The sequence below is a fragment of the Neoarius graeffei genome, chromosome 1 (genome assembly GCF_027579695.1).
Source record: "Neoarius graeffei isolate fNeoGra1 chromosome 1, fNeoGra1.pri, whole genome shotgun sequence".
Classification (NCBI taxonomy): Eukaryota; Metazoa; Chordata; class Actinopteri; order Siluriformes; family Ariidae; genus Neoarius; species Neoarius graeffei.
Window position 1 is genome coordinate 73,931,544 of NC_083569.1, and position 15,921 is coordinate 73,947,464.

The 15,921-nt window shown below is 42.3% G+C and overlaps 1 protein-coding gene across 1 annotated transcript in view; it reads right to left on the minus strand.

Annotated features, from left to right (window-relative positions):
* Nucleotides 1–2,503: 2,503 nt before the first annotated feature.
* The window catches only part of dnah2 (dynein, axonemal, heavy chain 2), a 432,951-nt gene continuing 419,533 nt past the window's right edge, over nucleotides 2,504–15,921 (minus strand). Inside the window, exons 87-88 of the mRNA XM_060919614.1 lie at nucleotides 5,886–6,036; nucleotides 2,504–2,709 (exon numbers count right to left, since the gene is read on the minus strand). Coding sequence (XP_060775597.1) covers nucleotides 2,555–2,709; nucleotides 5,886–6,036 — 306 coding nt within the window. The 3' untranslated portion in view covers nucleotides 2,504–2,554. The remainder of the gene's footprint in view (nucleotides 2,710–5,885; nucleotides 6,037–15,921) is intronic.

Below are 15,921 nucleotides of genomic sequence, written 5' to 3' on the forward strand. Positions count from 1 at the left end.
TCTTTCTCTCTCTCCCATGCAGGTTATTTTCAGTGGACGAGTCTTGCACTGCCCCGCCTCTTTCTCTCTCTCTCTCTCTCTCTCTCCCCCCTCAAGGGGACACACAAGCACCGATTTTCCAAAAATTCCAGGATTGCTCCATTCTTTTCCCGGGCGTTTTTTTTTTTTCTTTTTTGGAAATACCCTCACTGACTCTCAGCTCTCTTCTCTTTGCAGGATTTCACCTGATAGTTATTCTCAGTCAGTGCAGGATGTTGATTGTGGCCATGAAAGCACTGAAAACCCAGATCTTTATCAGCTATCTTTGATCCTTCAAATGATGGTTATAGGACTATGGTGTAGTGGTTAGCGCTGTCGCCTCACAGCAAGAAGGTCATGGGTTCGAGCCGTGTCCGTGTGGGTTTCCCCCACGCTGGTGGCTCTAAATTGACCGTAGGTGTGAATGGTTGTCTGTGTCTATGTGTCAGCCCTGTGATGACCTGGCGACTTGTCCAGGGTGTACCCCGCCTTTCGCCCGTAGTCAGCTGGGATAGGCTCCAGCTCACCTCTGGCTACAGATAATGGTGGCGTAGTGGTAAGCACTGTCGCCTCACAGCAAGAAGGTCCGGGTTCAAGCCCCGTGGCCGGCGAGGGCCTTTCTGTGCGGAGTTTGCATGTTCTCCCCGTGTCCGCGTGGGTTTCCTCCGGGTGCTCCGGTTTCCCCCACAGTCCAAAGACATGCAGGTTAGGTTAACTGGTGACTCTAAATTGACCGTAGGTGTGAATGTGAGTGTGAATGGTTGTCTGTGTCTATGTGTCAGCCCTGTGATGACCTGGCGACTTGTCCAGGGTGTACCCCGCCTTTCACCCGTAGTCAGCTGGGATAGGCTCCAGCTCGCCTGCGACCCTGTAGAACAGGATAAAGCGGCTAGAGATGAGATGAGGACTATCCATCCATTATCTGTAGCTGCTTATCCTGTTCTACAGGCAAGCTGTGCAAGATCCTATCCCAGCTGAGTGGTTAGCAGTGTTGCCGGTTCGAGCCCAGCAGCCAGCGAGGGCCTTTCTGTGCAGAGTTTGCATGTTCTGTCCATGTCTGCGTGGGTTTCCCTCGTGGTCCAAAGACATGCGGTTAGGTTAATAAAGGCTGAGGTGGCCTTGATCGAGGCACCGAACTCCCAACTGCTCCCCGGGTGCTGTTAGCATGGCTGCCCACTGCTCTGTGTGTGTGTGTGTGTTCACTGCTTCAAATGCAGAGAGGAATTTCACAAGTGTGTGATGAATAAAGTTGTGCTTTCTTTCTTATCGAGAGGCGGGGTACACCCTGGACAAGTCGCCAGGTTATCACAGGGCTGACACATAGAGACAAACAACCATTCACACTCTCATTCACACCTATGGTCAATTTAGAGCCACCAGCGTGGGGGAAACCCACACGGACATGGGGAGAACATGCAAACCGTACACAGAAAGACCCTCGTCGGCTGCTGGGCTCGAACCCAGAACCTTCTTGCTGTGAGGCGACAGTGCTAACCACTACACCACCGTGCCACCTGGTTATAGGACTAGTTTTTAAAAAAAATGCTCCTTTGGTCACCTCACACACCCTTTTATATTCTTCATGTGGCCCGGATGGATCAGAGGTGGGAACGTTCAACAACTGTAATGAATAATCTGAGGGGACTTCATTCTCCATTTGGGGACTCAAAAGATGTCATTCCCTCCCTTCAGTGCTTTACATCCATTAAAAAATAAAAAAATCTGGAGTACTTTGAGCAACGACAATAGTGCCTTGGAGGCCCAATTTAAATTTGAATTCAACATGTTGCTATGAGCGCCCCAACAACCAGTTAGTGGTACACATTGACTCAGACCTGGAGGCCAGTAAAGAGCCCCTTACAGTTCTGAGGAAGTCTCTCTCTTTCAGAGAAAGGCTGTCTGAATGCAGCTTTGAAGTGAGGCCCCCACCCTCTCTCTCTCTCTCACACACACACACACCCATTTGCTCCCACACAGCTCTTTCACTCTTTGCCTTTCTCAGAACTATTCATCAGTTTCACTTCTTCTGCACTCCCTCTTTTTTCCTCCCTCTTTCAGGAATTCACCCCAGCCCGTGTACACTCTAAACACCATCCTGAGAACTTCAGCGTCTTTCCCTCCCGTCTCTACGTCCACAGGCTTCTAACAGTGAAAGGCTTTACAAGAAGAAATCCTGGGTGTATAAAACAGAATAAATAAATAAATCATTCCTGTGAGTCTTCTGAGTGAATTCGAGTTTAATTTTCGGGAACACATTTCGGATTTCATTACACATAGAAACGTATTAAGCTATTTAACTATAAGATAACACCCTTTTAAAAATTGCCATTTATTACATAGAGATATAAAGATTTGTGTAAGTTCGATTCAATTTTATTTGTCATGTGTGTTTTCACACTGTCGACTTTACAATGAAATGTGTTGGACGAGATAAGAACCAGAAACAAGTCTCTCTTAAATAAATGTATTAAATTAATACCCGTGAAAGAACTGTTTAACTGGATAGGAAACATGTACGTGTGTGTATTTCGTCCGCCTAGGCGTCCAGACTCATCAGTAATGCCGTTCCTCTCTTGGCCCAGTGATCAGAAGGCACACCTCCTGATTTGAGATCCACTGCTACGACGAACGAAGGTCGTCCAGCTCCTCCTGAGCGCACAGGGTAGTAGTAGCAGGGACAGGAGTACATACCTACACGTACACAAAGTGCAAGAAAACATGTAATTAAATGGAACAGACACAAAGACGTATACAAAGCTCATTTCAACTTATTCGCATGATTATCTGCAGCTTCTGTTCGGAACTTATTCCATAACGATGTTGTTTTTTTCAGTTATCCCGATTAGCCTGCTGTCCTGTGGTGAACAAATCGGAGTGAAAGAAATGCAATTTGTTTCCTGTGAAACTACAGATGCTGTGACTGGCAGTTTGTCTATGTGAGCTGCTTCCTTCCATCGTGTCCTGCTGTCTGGTGATTTGCTCACACTGTGGTTATAGATCACTTTTCATTGTACATAGTGACAATTTAAACGAGTGAATGGTTTCATTCTGACAAGCCACACCCGGCCGGTCAGAGTGTATTATTCAGAAGTACTGTTGCAGTAGCAGGTCTTATTTACTGTGCTGAATCCGAGGATATATAATACTTGATGTTGGAGTTATGAATAACAAATAAATAAGTTATGCACATATAGAAATATTACATGGTTAAAATATATACTACCAGTCAAAAATTGTAGACAAACTTACTCATTACTATGAATAAGTGTGTGTTCATACTTGTGACTGGTACTGTATCTATATCTCCTTTTTTGGTCATTTTCTTCTTGCTGGGTTGCTGTGGGCGGGACTATTTCAGGAGTAGGTCACTTTACGCAATCAATCCCATGTACAAATTAGAGTTAGGATTGTCTGTATGTCAGCTACCTCAATGCCAGAAACTGAAGGGATTTCAAGGCACAGAACAGAATCAGCCCTATTCTTTCTCAGCTTCACTGGCTACCTGTTCTGTCCAGAATTAAATATAAAATCATACTACTCACCTTCAAAGCTCTCCATAACCTTGCTCCTTCTTACAACCCCAATTCCAAAAAAGTTGGGACAAAGTACAAATTATAAATAAAAACGGAATGCAATAATTTACAAATCTCAAAAACTGATATTGTATTCACAATAGAACATAGACAACATATCAAATGTCGAAAGTGAGACATTTTGAAATTTCATGCCAAATATTGGCTCATTTGAAATTTCATGACAGCAACACATCTCAAAAAAGTTGGGACAGGGGCAATAAGAGGCTGGAAAAGTTAAAGGTACAAAAAAGGAACAGCTGGAGGACCAAATTGTAACTCATTAGGTCAATTGGCAATAGGCCATTAACATGACTGGGTATAAAAAGAGCATCTTGGAGTGGCAGCGGCTCTCAGAAGTAAAGATGGGAAGAGGATCACCAATCCCCCTAATTCTGCGCCCACAAATAGTGGAGCAATATCAGAAAGGAGTTCGACAGTGTAAAATTGCAAAGAGTTTGAACATATCATCATCTACAGCGCATAATATCATCAAAAGATTCAGAGAATCTGGAAGAATCTCTGTGCGTAAGGGTCAAGGCCGGAAAACCATACTGGGTGCCCGTGATCTTCGGGCCCTTAGACGGCACTGCATCACATACAGGCATGCTTCTGTATTGGAAATCACAAAACGGGCTCAGGAATATTTCCAGAGAACATTATCTGTGAACACAATTCACCGTGCCATCCGCCATTGCCAGCTAAAACTCTATAGTTCAAAGAAGAAGCCGTATCTAAACATGATCCAGAAGCGCAGACGTCTTCTCTGGGCCAAGGCTCATTTAAAATGGACTGTGGCAAAGTGGAAAACTGTTCTGTGGTCAGACGAATCAAAATTTGAAGTTCTTTATGGAAATCAGGGACGCCGTGTCATTCGGACTAAAGAGGAGAAGGACGACCCAAGTTGTTATCAGCGCTCAGTTCAGAAGCCTGCATCTCTGATGGTATGGGGTTGCATTAGTGCGTGTGGCATGGGCAGCTTACACATCTGGAAAGACACCATCAATGCTGAAAGGTATATCCAGGTTCTAGAGCAACATATGCTCCCATCCAGACGACGTCTCTTTCAGGGAAGACCTTGCATTTTCCAACATGACAATGCCAAACCACATACTGCATCAATTACAGCATCATGGCTGCGTAGAAGAAGGGTCCGGGTACTGAACTGGCCAGCCTGCAGTCCAGATCTTTCACCCATAGAAAACATTTGGCGCATCATAAAACGGAAGATACGACAAAAAAGACCTAAGACAGTTGAACAACTAGAATCCTACATTAGACAAGAATGGGTTAACATTCCTATCCCTAAACTTGAGCAACTTGTCTCCTCAGTCCCCAGACGTTTACAGACTGTTGTAAAGAGAAAAGGGGATGTCTCACAGTGGGAAACATGGCCTTGTCCCAACTTTTTTGAGATGTGTTGTTGTCATGAAATTTAAAATCACCTAATTTTTCTCTTTAAATGATACATTTTCTCAGTTTAAACATTTGATATGTCATCTATGTTCTATTCTGAATAAAATATGGAATTTTGAAACTTCCACATCATTGCATTCTGTTTTTATTTACAATTTGTACTTTGTCCCAACTTTTTTGGAATCGGGGTTGTACATCGGTGATCTCCTGACCCCTTATACTCCATCGTGCTCTCTCAGATCCTCTAGCTATAATCTCCTTGCCATTCCTCGCACTAGACTCTCTACCCTGGGCGGCAGGTCCTTCAGTGCTACGGCCCCCAAGCTCTGGAATTCCCTTCCTCAACCCCTCCGTGACTGCTCTTCTCTTCTTCAAATCTCATCTCAAAACCTTTCTGTTTCATGAACACTTCTCCACCAGTGCATAAACTCACCACTCTTAAGCGACTCTTTTTGGTGTTTTCTCTGACATATGTAAAGCGACCTTGAGTTTGAGAAAGGCGCTATATAAAGGTAACATTATTATGATTATTCTGTTTAACAACCTCATTGCAGCTTCCTCTGATCCTAACTGCATCGAGCTAGCATCTCTATAATTTTGTATTAGTGTAGTAGTTTTGGAAGTCATTAAATCCAAGGACAGAAAAGCAATATCTGATATACCACTGCTAATTATGATGCGTGCTTTTGAAATGTTTAACTATACATTTTTTGTAAAGGTTATTGATATCTTGAATATTATGTGACAAATCATTAGTATAATAATAATTTTTTTTTTACATTTAAACCATGTCGAAAGACACTTTAAAAACAGGAAAGTTGAGTAGATATACATGTATATACACACTGGTGTGGGTGCGTGTGTGTATACTGTATATACCCTTTGCGGTTTTCTTGCGGTGCTCCACAGGTTTGAAATGGATGGTGGGTATGGGGCAGACCAGCTGCATGGGCTCAGCCTCCACCAGACATGAGGACTTCTTATCCCAGCCAGCTCCTTCTAGATACAGACCTTGAATAAACACACCGTCCTATGGGACAGAGACATTAGTGATTAGTCTTAGATAACAAAAACAAGAGATTTCACAATGGAAGACAACAAAGTACAAGGACCGTAAGATCATTTTAGTTACAGCCAGTTTAATTCGTAAAGAATTAAAACAGGAAAATGCGTCGTCTTGGAGAATAAGACACGGTCATTAAAGGGAAAATGAAAATAGTGGTTAGAAAAAATAAAATCGTTTGTTTTGAACCCTTGTGCTTGAAGCAAGTGCACAGTCTCTACATTATCAGAAGTTGGACTCAGCTGATGGTAAATGGTCCAATCACCACTGCACCATTGATGCTTTTGGATACAGTAAATCAGATTCCATCTCTTATTCCTGCGTTTAACTGGTGAACTACTGCTGAAAATAGCTTGTACTCCCATGATATACAACTCGTATTGCTCATAAGGACATGTGCATCGTATGTGGTCGTCTCTTTTGAGACACTCTATTGTAGGTGGCCTGTGAATTTAATAAAGTTATGTTGATTAACAAAGAGAGAGAGAGAGAGAGAGAATCTAAGGACGAGTAAGATCTATAACATCATTATAACAATATTAATCCATTAATATTTCAGAAAAGTTCATAATTTGTACAATAACCCATCTATACTGACATCATTCCCATTACATGTAATTTTTTGATAAAACATTGAAAACTTATAATTACATGTTTAATTTGTACCCTATTTTTTTTCCATACAAACTTTGTTAGAGATTTCTATTTTATGACAACTACATTATCGAGTCAGTACAAAAGCATTTTAGAGTCTAAGCGTTCGTCTTCCAGCACAAAATTAAATGTTACAGAAAAAATGTTTGTATCTGAGCAGCATATTCCATCAGAGACGACTTTTCAGATTAAAAAAGAAAACATAATGAAGGCTGCTGGGTTTTGGTGCAAAATGAAGAAGCGAGTGTGACAGTCAAAGCGTCCAGGAGAACTGTGGCTGCTTCTGTAAGATGCTCAGTAAAACCTACAGCTCATTTCCGCATAAAACTGCACTCATTGTACCGGAGACTACTTTTTTTTTTAAAGCGAAGGGTCATCTCAGACCAAATACTGACTTTGTTTCATTTATTATGGCTTACTGCGGTTTGTAGTCTTTTTTCTAATGTTGAAACATTTCATTTCATTATTTTTTAAGCCATTTTTGGTCTACAGCATTTCTTTATACGTGCCTAAGACTTTTGCACACTCACACGGTGGTTCAAAGATATGAAGTTTATCTTCAAGTGCTGAATATATTCACAAGTGAGCAAAGCAAACAAATGAAAATATTTTCAACACAAGGAGATAAACGTCATATCTTCGCGCCACCGTGTAATTTTTTTTTTATATTATATGGACACATCCACACACACACACACACACACACACACACACACACACACACACACACACAAAAAAAAAAAAGCCAGATAATCAAAAGAATTTTAATCTTGAACCAGTTTGCCATTTTGACAACGCTCATCTAGTCAGCAGGAAAACACTGGGAGTGATGTCATCGGAGTGAAATATCGGAAATTATTATACATACAAGACACTTTTTCGCTGGAATAAAAACATGTATTCTATTCCTTTCTAGCCGGTTTCATTCATTTGATTTGAAAACATGCAATATTGTTAGCATCTCGCTTATCCTATGTGTATTGCATCACTCTACCCAATGGAGAATGAGCGTTGAATATAGTTTACAATATTGCATGGTTGGCAAGACAGCATGATGTCACATGTCAGAGCTGATGCGAATGTCCAATGAGAAGGTTTTCTCTTTACCAGTGAGCATTGGATATTGGTAGGTAACCCCCGTGTTCTTAACTTTTTGTAAAATCTATAATTGTTCCATCGAATGTGTATGTATAATAATAATAATAATAATAATAATAATGGCTTTTTTCATGGTATATCAGATATATTCCATTCAGCTACTCATCTTCGACTCGTTCAATATCATGCTAGCTGAATGGAATATATCTAATATACCACTCAGCGCTAACCAAGATTATTTAAATATGTCACTTGGCTCTGCGATGTATTTCATATGAAAAATGTGAGTTTTTCAGTACGATAAGATAAACTTCATGTCTTCAAGCCAACATGTGATGTTCTTTTTATTATATAGACACATTGACAAACATTCCATGTCCCAACAGCTGGCCGCTGTGTCCGGGGATCAGGTCGTCGAGGCCCCTGCCTTCGACTGCCACCCAATCCACACTGCACCAGCCCCCTACTGCTACCTCTGTGGGTGGTGAACCCACAGGAGGTTGGGCTCACGTCACCTCTTCGGGCTGAGCCCGGCCGGGCCCCATGGGCAAAGGCCCGGCCACCAAGCGCTCGCATGCGAGCCCCAACCCCGGGCTTGGCTCCAGGGTGGGGCCCCGGCTGCGCCATACCGGGCGACGTCACGGTCCTTGGTTGTTTCTCCATAAGGGTTTTGGTGAAGAAGGAGCTGAGCCAAAAGGCGAAGCTCTCAATTTACCGGTCGATCTACGTTCCGACTCTCACCTATGGTCATGAGCTTTGGGTAATGACCGAAAGAACAAGATCGCGGATACAAGCGGCCGAAATGAGTTTCCTTCGCAGGGTGGCTGGGCGCTCCCTTAGAGATAGGGTGAGAAGCACAGTCACTCGGGAGGAGCTCGGAGTAGAGCTGCTGCTCCTCCACATCGAAAGGAATCAGCTGAGGTGGCTCGGGCATCTTTTTCGGATGCCTCCTGGACGCCTCCCTGGGGAGGTGTTCCAGGCATGTCCCCCCGGGAGGAGGCCCCGGGGAAGACCCAGGACATGCTGGAGGGACTATGTCTCTTGGCTGGCCTGGGAACGCCTCGGTGTTCTTCCCGAGGAACTGGCTGAGGTGTCTGGGGATAGGGAAGTTTGGGCTTCCATGCTTAGACTGCTGCCTCCGCGACCCGGTCCCGGATAAAGCAGAAGAAGACGAGACGAGACATTCACAAACAAAAAGTACCCAAATTTTTCAAAACAATTCATCAATTTCCTCATAAGTGACACATAGAAAATCCCACAGCCTTCCAGCTACTTCATAACTCACAACTGTTACTATTCTGCAAAGATGATGTGGATCAGGGGAGAAAGTTCATGTGCTTGGTTTGGTCTTTTACACCCTTGATTCAAGACATCGGCATTTGGAATTGATTCCAATGAGCAGCAGACTGTGAACCATTTGACATTATAATATACATGCTTAATAGAAGTTAATCAGCTGTCAAATGCACCACCTACTCAGCTACAACCTTCTGTCAACAGTTTATCAGCCTGTTTTGATTCCAAAGTTTAAAACGATCATTAATTACCATACTGTAAATGCAGCCAAAAAAAAAATCACAGTTTGGCAACAAGGATGAAGATGCTGAGCAAATCACAGAACTAATTATCAAAATCTGAGCCCCCTCCAGTTTAAAAGTACTAACGTTAGGTTCTCAAGGAATTTTTAGCACCCTTCGTAAAAAGCATCGATATGCTTTGTTGATATGTGTGATGTTTGTATGTAGGTAAAGACTGATTTGAGCTAAACTCTCTCACTGATGACGTGCAGAGCCAAGGCACAGTGTCAGCTGTACTTATACAGGTTTAGTGTGGGATCATACAGCTCTGTATGTCAGCTGGCAACCACGATTGGTTTCTTGCGGAGCCTGGGGTGTCCCCTTCCCTCCCTCCCCATGTGTTTCTGTGTCTTGCCCCTCCCAGGTGAGTGATCCCCAATCCACCAGTGCAGAAGTGAAGTCTGGGCTGGTGTGCCGGTGCTGCGGGGAACCTGGGCACTTCCGGGTTCAGTGCCACGCAATGGAGGTGGGGGGGCAGTAGTCTGGATCCCTGACGCACCAGTGAATGCCCTTGATCAGGCCAGAACGTATCACATACCGGTGAATATCCAAGACGATACATAGCACACATTGGTGGATTCAGGCTGTAATCAAACCTCCATCCACCAAAGCGTGATTCAAGGTGAAGCACTGGGTACAGCACGTTTGGTGAAGGTTCTGTGTGTACATGGGGATGTTCACGAATACCCACTGGTGCTGTTTCGCATCCATTTTTGGGGGACAAAACAGTGTGGAGTCGGTGGTTAACCAGCACCTCACCCACCCACCAATTCTGAGCCCCAACTGGCCTGGGTTTAGGAATTTAATGGAGCGCATAGCGGTCAGTGGGTTCTGTAGCAGCACGTCACGGGGGAATCCCAGTGTACGTAGCATTGGCTGGGGAAGCCCTCTCAGAGCCGTCCATGCCAGCCACATGTCATAGCGATATGGAGGGGGGAGCACCCCTGCCTTCCCCTCTCTTTAGGGAATTCCCTAGAGGATCTCCCTTTGTAGCAAGCGTGAGATGAAACTTTGTGTAGTGCTTTTGACCAAATGAGAATAGTCGATGGTCAACTCCTCCAGCCAAATGTTACAATCTCCTACCCATACTTTGCAGGAATTAAAAATAGGTTATACCAAGTGACACAGGACGCTCAAACCAATGAAAAAAAAAACAGACTCAACTGTTAATCCCAAAGAGCCGTAGGGAACTCGTATTCCATGTGGCTCATTATAACCCCATGGCCGGACACTTTGGGCAGGAAAAAAACACTAGCCTGTCTCATGGCCCATTTCTATTAGCCAAGGATTTGCAGGGATGTACGTAGGTGGTGTGCAGCACATCGTGAATGCCAGCTAGTGAATCCGGGTGACAAGCCAAAGGCGTCTTTGCACCCTCGTCCCCTCATTAAGACCCCTTTCGAAAGAATTTGGATGGATCTCATCAGGCCATTAGACCAGTCGGCATGAGGGCATCACTTTATTTTAGTCCTGGTCGACTAATTGGGGAGAAAAAGTCAAAATAAATAAATAAAAACAAATAAAAATGAAAAAGATGAAGGAACATAAATTGTATGGTTCGACAGACAGAATGTAGGTGCATGCTGCCTGTCAATGCATGGAAACATCCTTTTCAGGATGTTTAAAGAACAGGCACACAGTTTTGTAAGCAGAAGTGGAGAAATAATGAAGAAAAAACAAGCTCAACTGTGAGCTACTGCTCCCTTACGTACCGGTATACCCCCCGCCAGTGGTTAAATTGGCTTTTGTAAGGATGGGGAGCCCTTCTTCACTCACAGTGGTCAATATCTCTCAAAACATTTTTATTTATCGCACCATCGGTTTAATACATATTTTATCAACTCATGGCCTACTTATTTATATGTCACATCAATGCACATATTGGTAACTTGTTAAGCCTACGTTTCACCATCAATCGACACTGTAATTTGTAAAACTTATTCACAATATACACCACCAATTCACATATGAGCAATAGTTATTTACATCTCATCAATCTACACTATTATTTGCATTACTTGTTTACATCTCACACCATTAACAATAGTTCTTTACATCTCACACCATAAATCTACATCAATCAAATCAATTGTTTGCTAAACTTACATGTCACAACATCAAACCACATATCAGCAATAGCCAGTCATTACAGTTTAATTTACAACTTTCCAAATAGGACTTAGATCAAGTTTCTCCTGCCTTTCCTGTCTCTGTCTACATGCTCCCGGGGAGACTCCCAGAGCGTCCGGGAGACTAGGGATGTCTGAATCATTTAATTGTGTTATTTAGTCTAGTCTCAGTGCCCCACAGCAGCCTCATAACTTTGGCCGACCAAAGCAACATTGGATTGGGAGTGGAGCGCGCGAGCCAATGGAAAAGTCCAGGCTGCCAGTTCTCACTATCACGAGGGAGGTTTGCTAACGTTCCATGTGCAAAGATAGGTGAGCGGGCATCCATTAAATTAGCTAACTCAATTTTCTGATATTTACCTAAAAGCTAAAAACAGAAAACAGCTACAACTTAGTAAATGAAGATAAAATATGACAGAACTACAGACAAAAAGATCTGAACTTCAGCAAATGGAGGCGTGAATTTTTCGACTAACATCCTGTCTGTCAGTGTTAGCTAACACTACTTATGCCGTCTGCTGCACTAGTATATTTTGCCTGAGAAAGTTTCTCAACTAAAGACAAAATAAACAAAAGAACCATGACTTACCTCTGTCTACTTTGCTAAGGCATCGTGTTTAGCAGATAGTTACAACTTCGTACGACATAAATCCTCATAAAATATTAAGTACACTACCGTTCAAAAGTTTGGGGTCACTTTGAAATGTCCTTATTTTTGAAAGAAAAGCACTGTTCTTTTCAATGAAGATCACTTTAAACTAATCAGAAATCCACTCTATACATTGCTAATGTGGTAAATGACTATTCTAGCTGCAAATGTGTGGTTTTTGGTGCAATATCTCCATAGGTGTATAGAGGCCCATTTCCAGCAACTCTCACTCCAGTGTTCTAATGGTACAATGTGTTTGCTCATTGCCTCAGAAGGCTAATGGATGATTAGAAAACCCTTGTACAATCATGTTAGCACAGCTGAAAACAGTTGAGCTCTTTAGAGAAGCTATAAAACTGACCTTCCTTTGAGCAGATTGAGTTTCTGGAGCATCACATTTGTGGGGTCGATTAAATGCTCAAAATGGCCAGAAAAATGTCTTGACTATATTTTCTATTCATTTTACAACTTATGGTGGTAAATAAAAGTGTGACTTTTCATGGAAAACACAAAATTGTCTGGGTGACCCCAAACTTTTGAACGGTAGTGTATGACGGACTGATAGAAAACAGTGGCGCCAATTTCTCGAGCTGAAGTCCATTAATGTTAACATTAAACGTATGATGATGCTGTGTGATGTCACGCATTCTCGCAGCGCGTGCATTCAATGATAATTCCAATGAAAATGCTTTTTTAAAAATTGATGGGTGTAATTCACTTTAGCTTGTTTAATTTGGTTGTCTAAATGATTATTGACGAACTCTCATATTGATGGTGTTTTCAGAATAGATGAAAATGAATAAAAGTATTATATTATAATAAACACTGAAGCAGAGGGAGCTCAGCTCCTGCTGGCTGTACTGCCGAGGCGAGGAGGCGGAGCTGAGCTCCGGAGGGTTCCGCTCAATTTAATCTCTGCCCCTCTCTCTGTGCTTCTCGCTTATATCAGAATGCAAGCAATCGAAGGAACAGGACGCTTATTATGAATGTTGACTTCAACAAATAATTCACCCTGAAAGAACTAAGTAAAGAGCCGTGTCTCTCCCAAGGGATTTCAAATAGCGTCCTGGTAAACCGTCATTCTGAAACAGCATTTTGCTTCTTGAAATAGTGTCAAAATCCACGCTATATGTTTCGTAAATACATTCAGTCGGTAAACAGGAAGTCGATGTGTGACAGACCTCAAAACGGTAGACGCGGTACAGAACCCCAAGCTGAGGTTTGGTACCAAGTGGCTATGATTTGTGGTTGCTGAGAAAAAGTGTGTTTCGGACGGACAGAGATATGGACAGATGGACAGAGAGACAGACAGAGGTAAAATAATTTGTTAATGGTGTTTATGAGGTAAAGGAGTAGATCTGGAGGGTCCTCAGACATAGAGTGTTTTGGTAAACTGGGATGTATGGATGCTGTCAGTCCCCACTCGCTTGCTCACTCGAGTTTGTTGACGGTGTAGTGGCTGGCTGCTTTATGTCCCGGGGCTCCCTCATGCCTGCGTTACCTTCTGGCTCTCTCCTTTTAGTTATGCGGTCATAGTTAGTTTTGGCGGAGTCCCTGCTTGTACTCAGCGCAAAATGTATACTGTTTCTACTTATTCAGGTGACATTGGGCATACCTAACAACCTGTGTTCTCTCTCTCTCTCTCCCCACTCTCCAATCTGTCCCTCTGAGTTACATGTCAATCCTGGGATTGAGGTGCTTCTGCTCCTCAGACCTGCCTGATCCATCCTGATGCCCTGTGTCTGGTTGGAGTCTCATCACATCACTCCTGTAGAGGACGACCCATATGGACAGCTGAAAGTTGCACTTGGAAGACGCTCTGGGCTCTTACAGTAATGCTTTTATGGCTGAGGACTACAGTTGGCTTGCTAACTTTGGGACTGCGGTGGTCATGAACAGTTTAGCACTCAAGTTTCCATTAATGAAGAGTTTATAACATCAACGAAACTGACTTCATGTTAAAACTGTTAATGTTGTAGTCATGTTGTCTGTTGTTGTCCAGGTGAGGATGGGTTCCCTTTTGGGTCTGGTTCCTCTCGAGGTTTCTTCCTCGTGTCTTCTGAGGGAGTTTTTCCTTGCCACCGTCGCCACGGGCTTGCTCATTGGGGATAGATTAGGGATACAATTGGCTCATGTCTTGGGTCATTCAGATTCTGTAAAGCTGCTTTGGGACAATGTCTGTTGTTAAAAGCGCTATACAAACAAACTTGACTTAAAAAAAAAAAAAACAGTATAATAAAATAGTAATAATAAGATTAAATTCAGAAACCTGAAAGAGAGTGTTAATATAATAAATTATTTAATAAAGCTGATTTAAAAAAGCAAGGTGACAAATGGTCAAAATGTTTTCTGGGTATGGAGGAAGTATGAATATTTTACTTTGTGTGTCCCTTATAATTGAAAATCAAGAAGCCTGATAATCTAAGAATATGAACTCATTCCATATGAATAGAACGGGGGTATTCAAGACTGCATATAAAATACGCAGGTATTGCAGTATTGTGCACAGCATACAAAATGGCCCAAAAGCCAAATGCTTCTTGGACGACTAACACCATATATGGAAGAAACTTTAGGTTCTCAGCAACTATGATTCAGAAAGGTTAAATCAGCAGCATATCAGATGTTCACCCCTTCTGTTATTTGGAATTCAAGAAAGCTTACAGTACCAAAGAAATTTGAGTCATTTGGAAAGAATTGAGTACTTCTAAAACGCCAAAGGAACTAATAAGACCTGCACAAATGCTCATTGTACATAGAAACACATTGTAGCAAAGACAGATCTTTGATTCTTCTGATAAAATAAATCTAGGCAAAACTGTTCGAGATTTTAGAGAACGATATCTTAAAACAGATTTTTGAACCAGTGAATGAAAATTAAAAATGGAGAAGAAGAAAACAGACCCAAACTATTATTATTATTAAATAATCTTGATATTGTGCTTACTGTCAAAGCAATACAGTGTGGTATAGCTTGTAATGAGATGAGATAAAGATATAACAGTGGGAAACTGAGAGAGGGGATGTAACCAAGGCAAAAAAACAAAACAAAACAAGTGTTGCCAGGCAAAACAAACCTCGCCTGGTAGCACTTATGATGAATATGAAGGAACCGATCACAAAAAAAAATAGGTACCCTATGGGTCCATGTGGCTACCGCTTATAAATAAAATAGTTTTCTGATACCATGTCCATACAGTAAATACAGTATATATATTTTTACTCGATGAGGCAGTAGCCACAAAAACGAAGCGCAATCCAAAAATGAACAATTTAAAAATCACAGAAGTAAAATATACCAAGTGTCTGTACTTTTATATTATTCTACTCTTACCTCTTATGGTGATGCTACACGGGGTAACTTTTTGGGCAATGTTGCCGAGCAATGTTGCTGGCAACGGGCAACTAGGTGAGACACAGGGCAACTTTTCAGGGCAACTAACAATGGGCAACAACAGTTAGCAACGGCAGTTTACAGTTAGCTAAAAAAAATCGATGTCTTAATTTTTGCTGTGACCATTTAATCAAGCTGTCTGTTGTTTTTTAGAGCTTTGGTGAGGTAAATTCCTCCATATAGAATATTAAAATAACAACTTACTGGCGTAAAAACAGATGAGGAGTCTCTCCATCTCTTCACTCCACTGACACTGAGCGGCCGCCATATTTGTTTGAAATTTCTGATCCGAACCTCACCAGAGGTCACATGACTCGATACTCGCGTTCTGATTGGCTTATCTCAAAAAGT